This window comes from Triticum urartu, chromosome 5A (genome assembly GCF_056163025.1).
Source record: "Triticum urartu cultivar PI428250 chromosome 5A, HENAU_Tu73, whole genome shotgun sequence".
NCBI classification, from domain to species: domain Eukaryota; kingdom Viridiplantae; phylum Streptophyta; class Magnoliopsida; order Poales; family Poaceae; genus Triticum; species Triticum urartu.
In genome coordinates, this window is record NC_141877.1 from 650956022 (window position 1) to 650969983 (window position 13962).

The 13962-nt window shown below is 46.5% G+C and overlaps 3 protein-coding genes across 3 annotated transcripts; all 3 read left to right on the plus strand.

Moving 5' to 3' along the window:
- The first annotated feature begins 1581 nt into the window (after positions 1–1581).
- On the plus strand, positions 1582–3499 carry LOC147973779 (uncharacterized). Its single transcript, XM_087525091.1, has 2 exons — positions 1582–2469; positions 2938–3499. Exons 1-2 carry the CDS (start codon positions 1606–1608, stop codon positions 3484–3486), a joined length of 1413 nt encoding a protein of 470 aa, XP_087381217.1. The 5' UTR covers positions 1582–1605; the 3' UTR covers positions 3487–3499.
- Positions 3500–6552: 3053 nt separating this feature from the next.
- On the plus strand, positions 6553–8470 carry LOC147973780 (uncharacterized). Its single transcript, XM_087525093.1, has 2 exons — positions 6553–7440; positions 7909–8470. Exons 1-2 carry the CDS (start codon positions 6577–6579, stop codon positions 8455–8457), a joined length of 1413 nt encoding a protein of 470 aa, XP_087381219.1. The 5' UTR covers positions 6553–6576; the 3' UTR covers positions 8458–8470.
- Positions 8471–11166: 2696 nt separating this feature from the next.
- LOC147973781 (uncharacterized) lies at positions 11167–13718 on the plus strand. Its single transcript, XM_087525094.1, has 2 exons — positions 11167–12411; positions 12880–13718. Exons 1-2 carry the CDS (start codon positions 11548–11550, stop codon positions 13426–13428), a joined length of 1413 nt encoding a protein of 470 aa, XP_087381220.1. The 5' UTR covers positions 11167–11547; the 3' UTR covers positions 13429–13718.
- Positions 13719–13962: the final 244 nt, after the last annotated feature.

Below are 13962 nucleotides of genomic sequence, written 5' to 3' on the forward strand. Positions count from 1 at the left end.
GATGAGTTAGCTCATGCTTTGTTTTATGGAGTGTAATATTTTTTGAAGCTTCGATTGACGACTTGTATGTTTAAGTTATGTTTAAGTGGGACATCTCATTTGTATGGACAATTTTTTTATCAAGTTTTGCATGCTTGATTTGTAAACATGGTTCGTTTATGTCAATTGTGAGCGAGAGGAGGCCACACAAGAGCGGGCCACATCAAATCCGGCAGAAAATAGGGTCTAAAGTAGCCAAATGATTGAGAAGGAGCATTTATTGTCAATCTAACCTTGCTATCCAAACACCACTTTGGTTAGAGTTAGTTCAAGGTTAGTTTAGAGTTAGAATCTAACTCTAGCCTTTAACTTAGTTAGAGTATCCAAACGGGCCACTGGCCCTGTTTGGATCCCTAAGTTAGAGTTAGATATAGTTAGATTGGGCTCAAATAACCCAAAAGGATCCAAACATGATGGGTTAGTTTGGGTTAGTTGGATCTAACCCACCCCAAAAAACTAGCCCACACTAGAGGAGCTTATTTGGGTTAGTTTTTCTGGGCCCACTAAAAAAATAGTAAAAAAACTCACCCCTCCCGCACCAGATCCCTCCTCTCCACCCACCTCGCACGACTCCTTCCCATCGCGCCGCTCGCCCAAGCGCAGCGCCGCGCCGCCGGAACCCCGGGAGCGCCCTCCTGCGGCCCCGCTCGCCCTCCTCCGTCAGCCGCTCACCCTCCTCCGGTCGCCGCTCGCGCCGCTCCCTCCTCACCGGCCGCCGCTCGCCCTCCTCCGTCAGCCGCTCGCCCTCCCTCGGTCGCCGCTCCCGCTGCTCCCTCCTCACCGGCCGCCGCTCGCCCTTCTCCGACCGCCGCTCGCAGCGCATCTAGGGTTGAGTTCGAGGGTTCCTTCTCTGGTTTCTAGATGGACAATTTATTCCATGAATTTCTGTAATTTCGGTCATGTGTTTTGGTTGCTACATGGCCAGTCTAATTCATGAATTTCCTGAAGAAGGAAGGCTATTATTATACATCCAATGTTGAGTGCTTTGTGCTATTGTTTAGATTCAGGTCGTATCCTATAAAATCCAAACCAGAGTGTATATTTGGCTGTATTCCTGGAGACGGCTTCGACATTGGATAGAAAACGAACTGAATATATGGCCGTGTGGGGTTCGTTTTCTACTGCTGTATCCTATAAAATACATCCAATTCCTTTTGCTGTGTTTCGTTTTCTACTATCATTGCTAAATGGCTGCAATACAGGCATGTGAAAAGGTGGGGGCTGAGGTTGTTCTTTGCTATTTATATTTACTTACATTGCTTTGCCTAAAATGTGTATATTTACTCCTGTCCTGTGTATCACAATCGTTGTTATAAAATGCTTGTGTAAAAGTGGAACCGCATGCTTGTATAAATGTCCTGTGTATCACAATCCTATGTATAGTTGTTTGTCGTAGAAGTTGGTTATCTTAACCTATATATTTTATCCATCTTTTCATGTGTTCCCGAATATTACTCCGGTCTCCTTACTCTCTTCTTTCTGCGTGTTTCCATTGTGCTTTCCTGAATGTGCTACTGGTTCTTCTCTTCTGGTGCAGGTAGTATAGCTTGGAGTAGAGCACCCGCGATGGATGGAGACGGCTTCGACGTGTGGGGTTCGCAGCCATCGGCAAGCGGCCCTGCTACCCATGCCGGTCTCGACCTCAACTCGCAAGCACCGGTGTCGGAGGGGTTCCCGGGGCTTGGGCTCTACGGAGCCTTCCTCCAGAGCGATGATGACGAGCTCCTCCCTGGGCGCGTCAGGGGCTCCGGGCTCCCTCCCTATCGCCCACCCTACGCCCGGCGACTGAACTTCGGCGGCTCCTCGGCGGCGGCGGCCGGTCGCGGAGGAGGAAACGGTGGTGTGTTCCTTGGCGGGTCGTCGTCGGGGGCAGGCGGCGGTGTTCGGCAGCGCGCCAACTCGGCCGCCGCGGCACCCAGCCGCCGTAACCAGCGCACCGGCACAGCGTTCAGTGGCGGCGACGTTCGGCAGCGCGCCAACTCGGCCGCCGCGGCACCCAGCCGCCGGGCGCCGAGGAGTGCTGTCCGTGCGCAAGCATCCGGCTCTGGCGCTCCCTTTGACAATGGTGATGAAGAATTGGAGGATGACGTGGAAGAGTTTGCGAGCTCCGGAGGTCCCTCGGTGAGCCAAAACAATCGAGCCCAATGGAATGATGCTAATAGTGCTTGCTTGTTAGAATTGTGCATTGAGCAACGTGCAGCAGGAACGTATAATGGTGTAACAATGACTGCTGAAGGGTACCAAGCTGTTATGGACGGCTTACTTGCTAGAAGGGGGTTGGTGTATTCCCGTGTGCAGGTGAAGAACCAGATAGTCGTACTCAAAAACACCCACTCCTTTTGGCGATACATGCAAGTGCACACACGGTTGGGGAGGAAACCAGATGGAACCATTGATGCCGACTCTGAGTTCTGGATAACACACACAGAGGTACACTTTTCACTAAGGCTAGCTAGATGTGACTCAACTACATACTATACATATGTTTCATATGCTAGGCTGGGTTGTGCTTATTTTGGTTAGCAGAGGTGCACTTTTAACTAAGGCTAGCTAGATGTGACCCAACTACATACTGTACTTATGTTTCATATGCTAGGCTGGGTTGTGCTTATTTTGGTCAGCGGCAACAAAATTTACTCAAAAAGTGAAGTTCAACTACAATTCTGAATTATTTTTACATAATATAAATGCTTTATTCTTCTGCGCACTGTACTATTTTTAAATCTTGTTTGTTCTAATTTGAACCCACTATACAATCAGTGAATCAGATTATTTTGCACTCTTTTTTCTCTTTTTCTGGGCTGCACATACAGGATGACTCATTTTAATAATATAGTAGATAGATTCTGAAGTGTGCTCTCATATCCTAACTAGTTTTACATTTTCACTATCTTGCAGAAGAAACCATACCTAAGGAAGTTGCAGTGGGGTCCTCCAGCAAACGAGGAGTTGCTTGATCAACTGTTCAGAGGTTGCACTGTGGATGGAAGCACAGCCTTTGTGCCTGGAGATGATTATGGTCAGACTCAAGGGCAAGATGCAGGGGCAGAAGAGGAGTTTCAAGGAACACCTACAAGTACAAGCAACCAGAGGAGCCAGAGGGGCAAGAGGTCATTAAGCACTTCAAGCACTTTGACTAGTCCATTGAAGAAGAGCAAGAGCCCAATGGTGAAAATTGTCAAGGACATAGCCAATACCTACAAGGAGTCTGTCGCAGCCAACACTAAGCAAATGCAGAAACGTGCAAATGAGAAGGCTGCATTTTCTGTGAAGAGGTGTCAGGAGCTGGCATTTGAGTGCGGTGTTCAGCAAACAGTTGACTCTGTCTATGCTATGTCCAAGATGTTCGAAACGGAGTACCAAAGGGAGTTCTTTTGTGGCCAATTAACTCCTGAGCTTAGGTTGGGTTACTTCAAGAAATGGTGCAGAGACAACAATTTGGAGTAGTTGGGAAGTGTGTGTTAAGATGTTGAACATATTTAAATTGTTGTATGTTGAACCTGTCATGTGTTTGTGAGGCGTTGAACTATTATTTGTGTTGAACCTATTTTGTTTTATCTGCGGGCCGAATTAATTTCATTTGCTTACATTCCTTCAAGTTTTATGCTATGTGTTGACGATTTGGTACATGTGTTGAAGCAGGAAGAAGATCATGTCCCCATGACTGAGGAAGAAGAATATGATGGAGGTAGCACAAGTGAGGATGAGATCATATCCATGTGCCGCAACAATTTGGTGCAGTCCAAGAATTTAATCTTGAAGTTGGTTCCTATCTTGGGTATGTACTCTGATAACTACTTTGTGAAACTACCTAGGAGGGTCAGTGGATATTCTGGTTTGGATTGGGTGCAGGAGACACTAGCCCGAGATACCCAATGCTATAACATGTTTAGGGTTGAGAGACCTTTGTTTAATAGGCTACATAATACTTTGGTGCAATCATATGGCTTGAAGTCCACTACAAAAATGACATCTGTAGAGGCTCTAGCTATGTTTTTATGGATTGTTGGATCACCACAGTCAGTTAAACAGGCTGAGAACCGTTTCAGAAGGTCTATGGAGACAGTAAGTAGGACATTTAATAGAGTTTTGGCATGCCTCCTCAGGTTAGCACATGACATAATTGTACCTAAGGATCCAACATTTTCAGAGGTGCACCCAAACTTAGAAAATCCAGTATTCTGGCCACACTTCAATGACTGCATAGGAGCTATAGATGGGACACATGTGAATGTTGTGGTGGATAAGAGTAAGAGGGTTCCATACTTGAACAGGCACAATGAAACCAGTCAGAATGTGCTTGCTGTTTGTGATTTCGACATGAGATTTACATTTGTGATGTCGGGATGGCCTGGTTCAGCACATGACATGAGAGTTTTCAAAGATGCCGTAACTACTCATCAAGACAAATTTCCACATCCACCACCAGGTTTGCGACTTGAACTGTCTTGCAATATTTTTTATCCAACTACACTAGTTCATCTAAGTCTCATTCTGTGCCTTTCATAATATGTAGGGAAGTATTATGTGGTTGATGCGGGATACCCAAACCGGCCAGGCTACCTTTCACCATACAGATGTACAAGGTACCATGTGCAACAATGGCAAAATGGCCCGCCGCCACAAGGTATGAAAGAAACCTTCAACCATGCACATGCCAAAGTTAGGAATGTCGTTGAGCGATCCTTTGGAGTGTTGAAGATGAAATTTAGGATTTTATTGAACATGCCAAAATTTCCAGAGGACAAGCAAAGTAGAATTATTGTTGCCTGTATGGCTCTTCATAATTTCATTCGAGAGAGAAGAATTGCGGATAGGGAATTTGATGCTTGTGATGCAGATGAAAATTATAACCCAATGCCTAGTTCTTCTGCATCCGCATGGCCAGAAGATGAACCTCTTGTTGAAGATATCAACATGAATGCCTTCCGTGATGAGTTAGCTCATGCTTTGTTTTATGGAGTGTAATATTTTTTGAAGCTTCGATTGACGACTTGTATGTTTAAGTTATGTTTAAGTGGGACATCTCATTTGTATGGACAATTTTTTTATCAAGTTTTGCATGCTTGATTTGTAAACATGGTTCGTTTATGTCAATTGTGAGCGAGAGGAGGCCACACAAGAGCGGGCCACATCAAATCCGGCAGAAAATAGGGTCTAAAGTAGCCAAATGATTGAGAAGGAGCATTTATTGTCAATCTAACCTTGCTATCCAAACACCACTTTGGTTAGAGTTAGTTCAAGGTTAGTTTAGAGTTAGAATCTAACTCTAGCCTTTAACTTAGTTAGAGTATCCAAACGGGCCACTGGCCCTGTTTGGATCCCTAAGTTAGAGTTAGATATAGTTAGATTGGGCTCAAATAACCCAAAAGGATCCAAACATGATGGGTTAGTTTGGGTTAGTTGGATCTAACCCACCCCAAAAAACTAGCCCACACTAGAGGAGCTTATTTGGGTTAGTTTTTCTGGGCCCACTAAAAAAATAGTAAAAAAACTCACCCCTCCCGCACCAGATCCCTCCTCTCCACCCACCTCGCACGACTCCTTCCCATCGCGCCGCTCGCCCAAGCGCAGCGCCGCGCCGCCGGAACCCCGGGAGCGCCCTCCTGCGGCCCCGCTCGCCCTCCTCCGTCAGCCGCTCACCCTCCTCCGGTCGCCGCTCGCGCCGCTCCCTCCTCACCGGCCGCCGCTCGCCCTCCTCCGTCAGCCGCTCGCCCTCCCTCGGTCGCCGCTCCCGCTGCTCCCTCCTCACCGGCCGCCGCTCGCCCTTCTCCGACCGCCGCTCGCAGCGCATCTAGGGTTGAGTTCGAGGGTTCCTTCTCTGGTTTCTAGATGGACAATTTATTCCATGAATTTCTGTAATTTCGGTCATGTGTTTTGGTTGCTACATGGCCAGTCTAATTCATGAATTTCCTGAAGAAGGAAGGCTATTATTATACATCCAATGTTGAGTGCTTTGTGCTATTGTTTAGATTCAGGTCGTATCCTATAAAATCCAAACCAGAGTGTATATTTGGCTGTATTCCTGGAGACGGCTTCGACATTGGATAGAAAACGAACTGAATATATGGCCGTGTGGGGTTCGTTTTCTACTGCTGTATCCTATAAAATACATCCAATTCCTTTTGCTGTGTTTCGTTTTCTACTATCATTGCTAAATGGCTGCAATACAGGCATGTGAAAAGGTGGGGGCTGAGGTTGTTCTTTGCTATTTATATTTACTTACATTGCTTTGCCTAAAATGTGTATATTTACTCCTGTCCTGTGTATCACAATCGTTGTTATAAAATGCTTGTGTAAAAGTGGAACCGCATGCTTGTATAAATGTCCTGTGTATCACAATCCTATGTATAGTTGTTTGTCGTAGAAGTTGGTTATCTTAACCTATATATTTTATCCATCTTTTCATGTGTTCCCGAATATTACTCCGGTCTCCTTACTCTCTTCTTTCTGCGTGTTTCCATTGTGCTTTCCTGAATGTGCTACTGGTTCTTCTCTTCTGGTGCAGGTAGTATAGCTTGGAGTAGAGCACCCGCGATGGATGGAGACGGCTTCGACGTGTGGGGTTCGCAGCCATCGGCAAGCGGCCCTGCTACCCATGCCGGTCTCGACCTCAACTCGCAAGCACCGGTGTCGGAGGGGTTCCCGGGGCTTGGGCTCTACGGAGCCTTCCTCCAGAGCGATGATGACGAGCTCCTCCCTGGGCGCGTCAGGGGCTCCGGGCTCCCTCCCTATCGCCCACCCTACGCCCGGCGACTGAACTTCGGCGGCTCCTCGGCGGCGGCGGCCGGTCGCGGAGGAGGAAACGGTGGCGTGTTCCTTGGCGGGTCGTCGTCGGGGGCAGGCGGCGGTGTTCGGCAGCGCGCCAACTCGGCCGCCGCGGCACCCAGCCGCCGTAACCAGCGCACCGGCACAGCGTTCAGTGGCGGCGACGTTCGGCAGCGCGCCAACTCGGCCGCCGCGGCACCCAGCCGCCGGGCGCCGAGGAGTGCTGTCCGTGCGCAAGCATCCGGCTCTGGCGCTCCCTTTGACAATGGTGATGAAGAATTGGAGGATGACGTGGAAGAGTTTGCGAGCTCCGGAGGTCCCTCGGTGAGCCAAAACAATCGAGCCCAATGGAATGATGCTAATAGTGCTTGCTTGTTAGAATTGTGCATTGAGCAACGTGCAGCAGGAACGTATAATGGTGTAACAATGACTGCTGAAGGGTACCAAGCTGTTATGGACGGCTTACTTGCTAGAAGGGGGTTGGTGTATTCCCGTGTGCAGGTGAAGAACCAGATAGTCGTACTCAAAAACACCCACTCCTTTTGGCGATACATGCAAGTGCACACACGGTTGGGGAGGAAACCAGATGGAACCATTGATGCCGACTCTGAGTTCTGGATAACACACACAGAGGTACACTTTTCACTAAGGCTAGCTAGATGTGACTCAACTACATACTATACATATGTTTCATATGCTAGGCTGGGTTGTGCTTATTTTGGTTAGCAGAGGTGCACTTTTAACTAAGGCTAGCTAGATGTGACCCAACTACATACTGTACTTATGTTTCATATGCTAGGCTGGGTTGTGCTTATTTTGGTCAGCGGCAACAAAATTTACTCAAAAAGTGAAGTTCAACTACAATTCTGAATTATTTTTACATAATATAAATGCTTTATTCTTCTGCGCACTGTACTATTTTTAAATCTTGTTTGTTCTAATTTGAACCCACTATACAATCAGTGAATCAGATTATTTTGCACTCTTTTTTCTCTTTTTCTGGGCTGCACATACAGGATGACTCATTTTAATAATATAGTAGATAGATTCTGAAGTGTGCTCTCATATCCTAACTAGTTTTACATTTTCACTATCTTGCAGAAGAAACCATACCTAAGGAAGTTGCAGTGGGGTCCTCCAGCAAACGAGGAGTTGCTTGATCAACTGTTCAGAGGTTGCACTGTGGATGGAAGCACAGCCTTTGTGCCTGGAGATGATTATGGTCAGACTCAAGGGCAAGATGCAGGGGCAGAAGAGGAGTTTCAAGGAACACCTACAAGTACAAGCAACCAGAGGAGCCAGAGGGGCAAGAGGTCATTAAGCACTTCAAGCACTTTGACTAGTCCATTGAAGAAGAGCAAGAGCCCAATGGTGAAAATTGTCAAGGACATAGCCAATACCTACAAGGAGTCTGTCGCAGCCAACACTAAGCAAATGCAGAAACGTGCAAATGAGAAGGCTGCATTTTCTGTGAAGAGGTGTCAGGAGCTGGCATTTGAGTGCGGTGTTCAGCAAACAGTTGACTCTGTCTATGCTATGTCCAAGATGTTCGAAACGGAGTACCAAAGGGAGTTCTTTTGTGGCCAATTAACTCCTGAGCTTAGGTTGGGTTACTTCAAGAAATGGTGCAGAGACAACAATTTGGAGTAGTTGGGAAGTGTGTGTTAAGATGTTGAACATATTTAAATTGTTGTATGTTGAACCTGTCATGTGTTTGTGAGGCGTTGAACTATTATTTGTGTTGAACCTATTTTGTTTTATCTGCGGGCCGAATTAATTTCATTTGCTTACATTCCTTCAAGTTTTATGCTATGTGTTGACGATTTGGTACATGTGTTGAAGCAGGAAGAAGATCATGTCCCCATGACTGAGGAAGAAGAATATGATGGAGGTAGCACAAGTGAGGATGAGATCATATCCATGTGCCGCAACAATTTGGTGCAGTCCAAGAATTTAATCTTGAAGTTGGTTCCTATCTTGGGTATGTACTCTGATAACTACTTTGTGAAACTACCTAGGAGGGTCAGTGGATATTCTGGTTTGGATTGGGTGCAGGAGACACTAGCCCGAGATACCCAATGCTATAACATGTTTAGGGTTGAGAGACCTTTGTTTAATAGGCTACATAATACTTTGGTGCAATCATATGGCTTGAAGTCCACTACAAAAATGACATCTGTAGAGGCTCTAGCTATGTTTTTATGGATTGTTGGATCACCACAGTCAGTTAAACAGGCTGAGAACCGTTTCAGAAGGTCTATGGAGACAGTAAGTAGGACATTTAATAGAGTTTTGGCATGCCTCCTCAGGTTAGCACGTGACATAATTGTACCTAAGGATCCAACATTTTCAGAGGTGCACCCAAACTTAGAAAATCCAGTATTCTGGCCACACTTCAATGACTGCATAGGAGCTATAGATGGGACACATGTGAATGTTGTGGTGGATAAGAGTAAGAGGGTTCCATACTTGAACAGGCACAATGAAACCAGTCAGAATGTGCTTGCTGTTTGTGATTTCGACATGAGATTTACATTTGTGATGTCGGGATGGCCTGGTTCAGCACATGACATGAGAGTTTTCAAAGATGCCGTAACTACTCATCAAGACAAATTTCCACATCCACCACCAGGTTTGCGACTTGAACTGTCTTGCAATATTTTTTATCCAACTACACTAGTTCATCTAAGTCTCATTCTGTGCCTTTCATAATATGTAGGGAAGTATTATGTGGTTGATGCGGGATACCCAAACCGGCCAGGCTACCTTTCACCATACAGATGTACAAGGTACCATGTGCAACAATGGCAAAATGGCCCGCCGCCACAAGGTATGAAAGAAACCTTCAACCATGCACATGCCAAAGTTAGGAATGTCGTTGAGCGATCCTTTGGAGTGTTGAAGATGAAATTTAGGATTTTATTGAACATGCCAAAATTTCCAGAGGACAAGCAAAGTAGAATTATTGTTGCCTGTATGGCTCTTCATAATTTCATTCGAGAGAGAAGAATTGCGGATAGGGAATTTGATGCTTGTGATGCAGATGAAAATTATAACCCAATGCCTAGTTCTTCTGCATCCGCATGGCCAGAAGATGAACCTCTTGTTGAAGATATCAACATGAATGCCTTCCGTGATGAGTTAGCTCATGCTTTGTTTTATGGAGTGTAATATTTTTTGAAGCTTCGATTGACGACTTGTATGTTTAAGTTATGTTTAAGTGGGACATCTCATTTGTATGGACAATTTTTTTATCAAGTTTTGCATGCTTGATTTGTAAACATGGTTCGTTTATGTCAATTGTGAGCGAGAGGAGGCCACACAAGAGCGGGCCACATCAAATCCGGCAGAAAATAGGGTCTAAAGTAGCCAAATGATTGAGAAGGAGCATTTATTGTCAATCTAACCTTGCTATCCAAACACCACTTTGGTTAGAGTTAGTTCAAGGTTAGTTTAGAGTTAGAATCTAACTCTAGCCTTTAACTTAGTTAGAGTATCCAAACGGGCCACTGGCCCTGTTTGGATCCCTAAGTTAGAGTTAGATATAGTTAGATTGGGCTCAAATAACCCAAAAGGATCCAAACATGATGGGTTAGTTTGGGTTAGTTGGATCTAACCCACCCCAAAAAACTAGCCCACACTAGAGGAGCTTATTTGGGTTAGTTTTTCTGGGCCCACTAAAAAAATAGTAAAAAAACTCACCCCTCCCGCACCAGATCCCTCCTCTCCACCCACCTCGCACGACTCCTTCCCATCGCGCCGCTCGCCCAAGCGCAGCGCCGCGCCGCCGGAACCCCGGGAGCGCCCTCCTGCGGCCCCGCTCGCCCTCCTCCGTCAGCCGCTCACCCTCCTCCGGTCGCCGCTCGCGCCGCTCCCTCCTCACCGGCCGCCGCTCGCCCTCCTCCGTCAGCCGCTCGCCCTCCCTCGGTCGCCGCTCCCGCTGCTCCCTCCTCACCGGCCGCCGCTCGCCCTTCTCCGACCGCCGCTCGCAGCGCATCTAGGGTTGAGTTCGAGGGTTCCTTCTCTGGTTTCTAGATGGACAATTTATTCCATGAATTTCTGTAATTTCGGTCATGTGTTTTGGTTGCTACATGGCCAGTCTAATTCATGAATTTCCTGAAGAAGGAAGGCTATTATTATACATCCAATGTTGAGTGCTTTGTGCTATTGTTTAGATTCAGGTCGTATCCTATAAAATCCAAACCAGAGTGTATATTTGGCTGTATTCCTGGAGACGGCTTCGACATTGGATAGAAAACGAACTGAATATATGGCCGTGTGGGGTTCGTTTTCTACTGCTGTATCCTATAAAATACATCCAATTCCTTTTGCTGTGTTTCGTTTTCTACTATCATTGCTAAATGGCTGCAATACAGGCATGTGAAAAGGTGGGGGCTGAGGTTGTTCTTTGCTATTTATATTTACTTACATTGCTTTGCCTAAAATGTGTATATTTACTCCTGTCCTGTGTATCACAATCGTTGTTATAAAATGCTTGTGTAAAAGTGGAACCGCATGCTTGTATAAATGTCCTGTGTATCACAATCCTATGTATAGTTGTTTGTCGTAGAAGTTGGTTATCTTAACCTATATATTTTATCCATCTTTTCATGTGTTCCCGAATATTACTCCGGTCTCCTTACTCTCTTCTTTCTGCGTGTTTCCATTGTGCTTTCCTGAATGTGCTACTGATTCTTCTCTTCTGGTGCAGGTAGTATAGCTTGGAGTAGAGCACCCGCGATGGATGGAGACGGCTTCGACGTGTGGGGTTCGCAGCCATCGGCAAGCGGCCCTGCTACCCATGCCGGTCTCGACCTCAACTCGCAAGCACCGGTGTCGGAGGGGTTCCCGGGGCTTGGGCTCTACGGAGCCTTCCTCCAGAGCGATGATGACGAGCTCCTCCCTGGGCGCGTCAGGGGCTCCGGGCTCCCTCCCTATCGCCCACCCTACGCCCGGCGACTGAACTTCGGCGGCTCCTCGGCGGCGGCGGCCGGTCGCGGAGGAGGAAACGGTGGCGTGTTCCTTGGCGGGTCGTCGTCGGGGGCAGGCGGCGGTGTTCGGCAGCGCGCCAACTCGGCCGCCGCGGCACCCAGCCGCCGTAACCAGCGCACCGGCACAGCGTTCAGTGGCGGCGACGTTCGGCAGCGCGCCAACTCGGCCGCCGCGGCACCCAGCCGCCGGGCGCCGAGGAGTGCTGTCCGTGCGCAAGCATCCGGCTCTGGCGCTCCCTTTGACAATGGTGATGAAGAATTGGAGGATGACGTGGAAGAGTTTGCGAGCTCCGGAGGTCCCTCGGTGAGCCAAAACAATCGAGCCCAATGGAATGATGCTAATAGTGCTTGCTTGTTAGAATTGTGCATTGAGCAACGTGCAGCAGGAACGTATAATGGTGTAACAATGACTGCTGAAGGGTACCAAGCTGTTATGGACGGCTTACTTGCTAGAAGGGGGTTGGTGTATTCCCGTGTGCAGGTGAAGAACCAGATAGTCGTACTCAAAAACACCCACTCCTTTTGGCGATACATGCAAGTGCACACACGGTTGGGGAGGAAACCAGATGGAACCATTGATGCCGACTCTGAGTTCTGGATAACACACACAGAGGTACACTTTTCACTAAGGCTAGCTAGATGTGACTCAACTACATACTATACATATGTTTCATATGCTAGGCTGGGTTGTGCTTATTTTGGTTAGCAGAGGTGCACTTTTAACTAAGGCTAGCTAGATGTGACCCAACTACATACTGTACTTATGTTTCATATGCTAGGCTGGGTTGTGCTTATTTTGGTCAGCGGCAACAAAATTTACTCAAAAAGTGAAGTTCAACTACAATTCTGAATTATTTTTACATAATATAAATGCTTTATTCTTCTGCGCACTGTACTATTTTTAAATCTTGTTTGTTCTAATTTGAACCCACTATACAATCAGTGAATCAGATTATTTTGCACTCTTTTTTCTCTTTTTCTGGGCTGCACATACAGGATGACTCATTTTAATAATATAGTAGATAGATTCTGAAGTGTGCTCTCATATCCTAACTAGTTTTACATTTTCACTATCTTGCAGAAGAAACCATACCTAAGGAAGTTGCAGTGGGGTCCTCCAGCAAACGAGGAGTTGCTTGATCAACTGTTCAGAGGTTGCACCATGGATGGAAGCACAGCCTTTGTGCCTGGAGATGATTATGGTCAGACTCAAGGGCAAGATGCAGGGGCAGAAGAGGAGTTTCAAGGAACACCTACAAGTACAAGCAACCAGAGGAGCCAGAGGGGCAAGAGGTCATTAAGCACTTCAAGCACTTTGACTAGTCCATTGAAGAAGAGCAAGAGCCCAATGGTGAAAATTGTCAAGGACATAGCCAATACCTACAAGGAGTCTGTCGCAGCCAACACTAAGCAAATGCAGAAACGTGCAAATGAGAAGGCTGCATTTTCTGTGAAGAGGTGTCAGGAGCTGGCATTTGAGTGCGGTGTTCAGCAAACAGTTGACTCTGTCTATGCTATGTCCAAGATGTTCGAAACGGAGTACCAAAGGGAGTTCTTTTGTGGCCAATTAACTCCTGAGCTTAGGTTGGGTTACTTCAAGAAATGGTGCAGAGACAACAATTTGGAGTAGTTGGGAAGTGTGTGTTAAGATGTTGAACCTATTTAAATTGTTGTATGTTGAACCTGTCATGTGTTTGTGAGGCGTTGAACTATTATTTGTGTTGAACCTATTTTGTTTTATCTGCGGGCCGAATTAATTTCATTTGCTTACATTCCTTCAAGTTTTATGCTATGTGTTGACGATTTGGTACATGTGTTGAAGCAGGAAGAAGATCATGTCCCCATGACTGAGGAAGAAGAATATGATGGAGGTAGCACAAGTGAGGATGAGATCATATCCATGTGCCGCAACAATTTGGTGCAGTCCAAGAATTTAATCTTGAAGTTGGTTCCTATCTTGGGTATGTACTCTGATAACTACTTTGTGAAACTACCTAGGAGGGTCAGTGGATATTCTGGTTTGGATTGGGTGCAGGAGACACTAGCCCGAGATACCCAATGCTATAACATGTTTAGGGTTGAGAGACCTTTGTTTAATAGGCTACATAATACTTTGGTGCAATCATATGGCTTGAAGTCCACTACAAAAATGACATCTGTAGAG

What these genes read in the sequence shown, in the direction of transcription:
- LOC147973779 (XM_087525091.1), top strand. Translation starts at nt 1,606, where the DNA reads ATGGATGGAGACGGCTTCGACGTGTGGGGTTCGCAGCCATCGGCAAGC. An exon ending in TCTGGATAACACACACAGAG is followed by an intron (nt 2,470 to 2,937) that starts GTACACTTTTCA and finishes ACTATCTTGCAG; the next exon opens with AAGAAACCATACCTAAGGAA.
- LOC147973780 (XM_087525093.1), top strand. Translation starts at nt 6,577, where the DNA reads ATGGATGGAGACGGCTTCGACGTGTGGGGTTCGCAGCCATCGGCAAGC. An exon ending in TCTGGATAACACACACAGAG is followed by an intron (nt 7,441 to 7,908) that starts GTACACTTTTCA and finishes ACTATCTTGCAG; the next exon opens with AAGAAACCATACCTAAGGAA.
- LOC147973781 (XM_087525094.1), top strand. Translation starts at nt 11,548, where the DNA reads ATGGATGGAGACGGCTTCGACGTGTGGGGTTCGCAGCCATCGGCAAGC. An exon ending in TCTGGATAACACACACAGAG is followed by an intron (nt 12,412 to 12,879) that starts GTACACTTTTCA and finishes ACTATCTTGCAG; the next exon opens with AAGAAACCATACCTAAGGAA.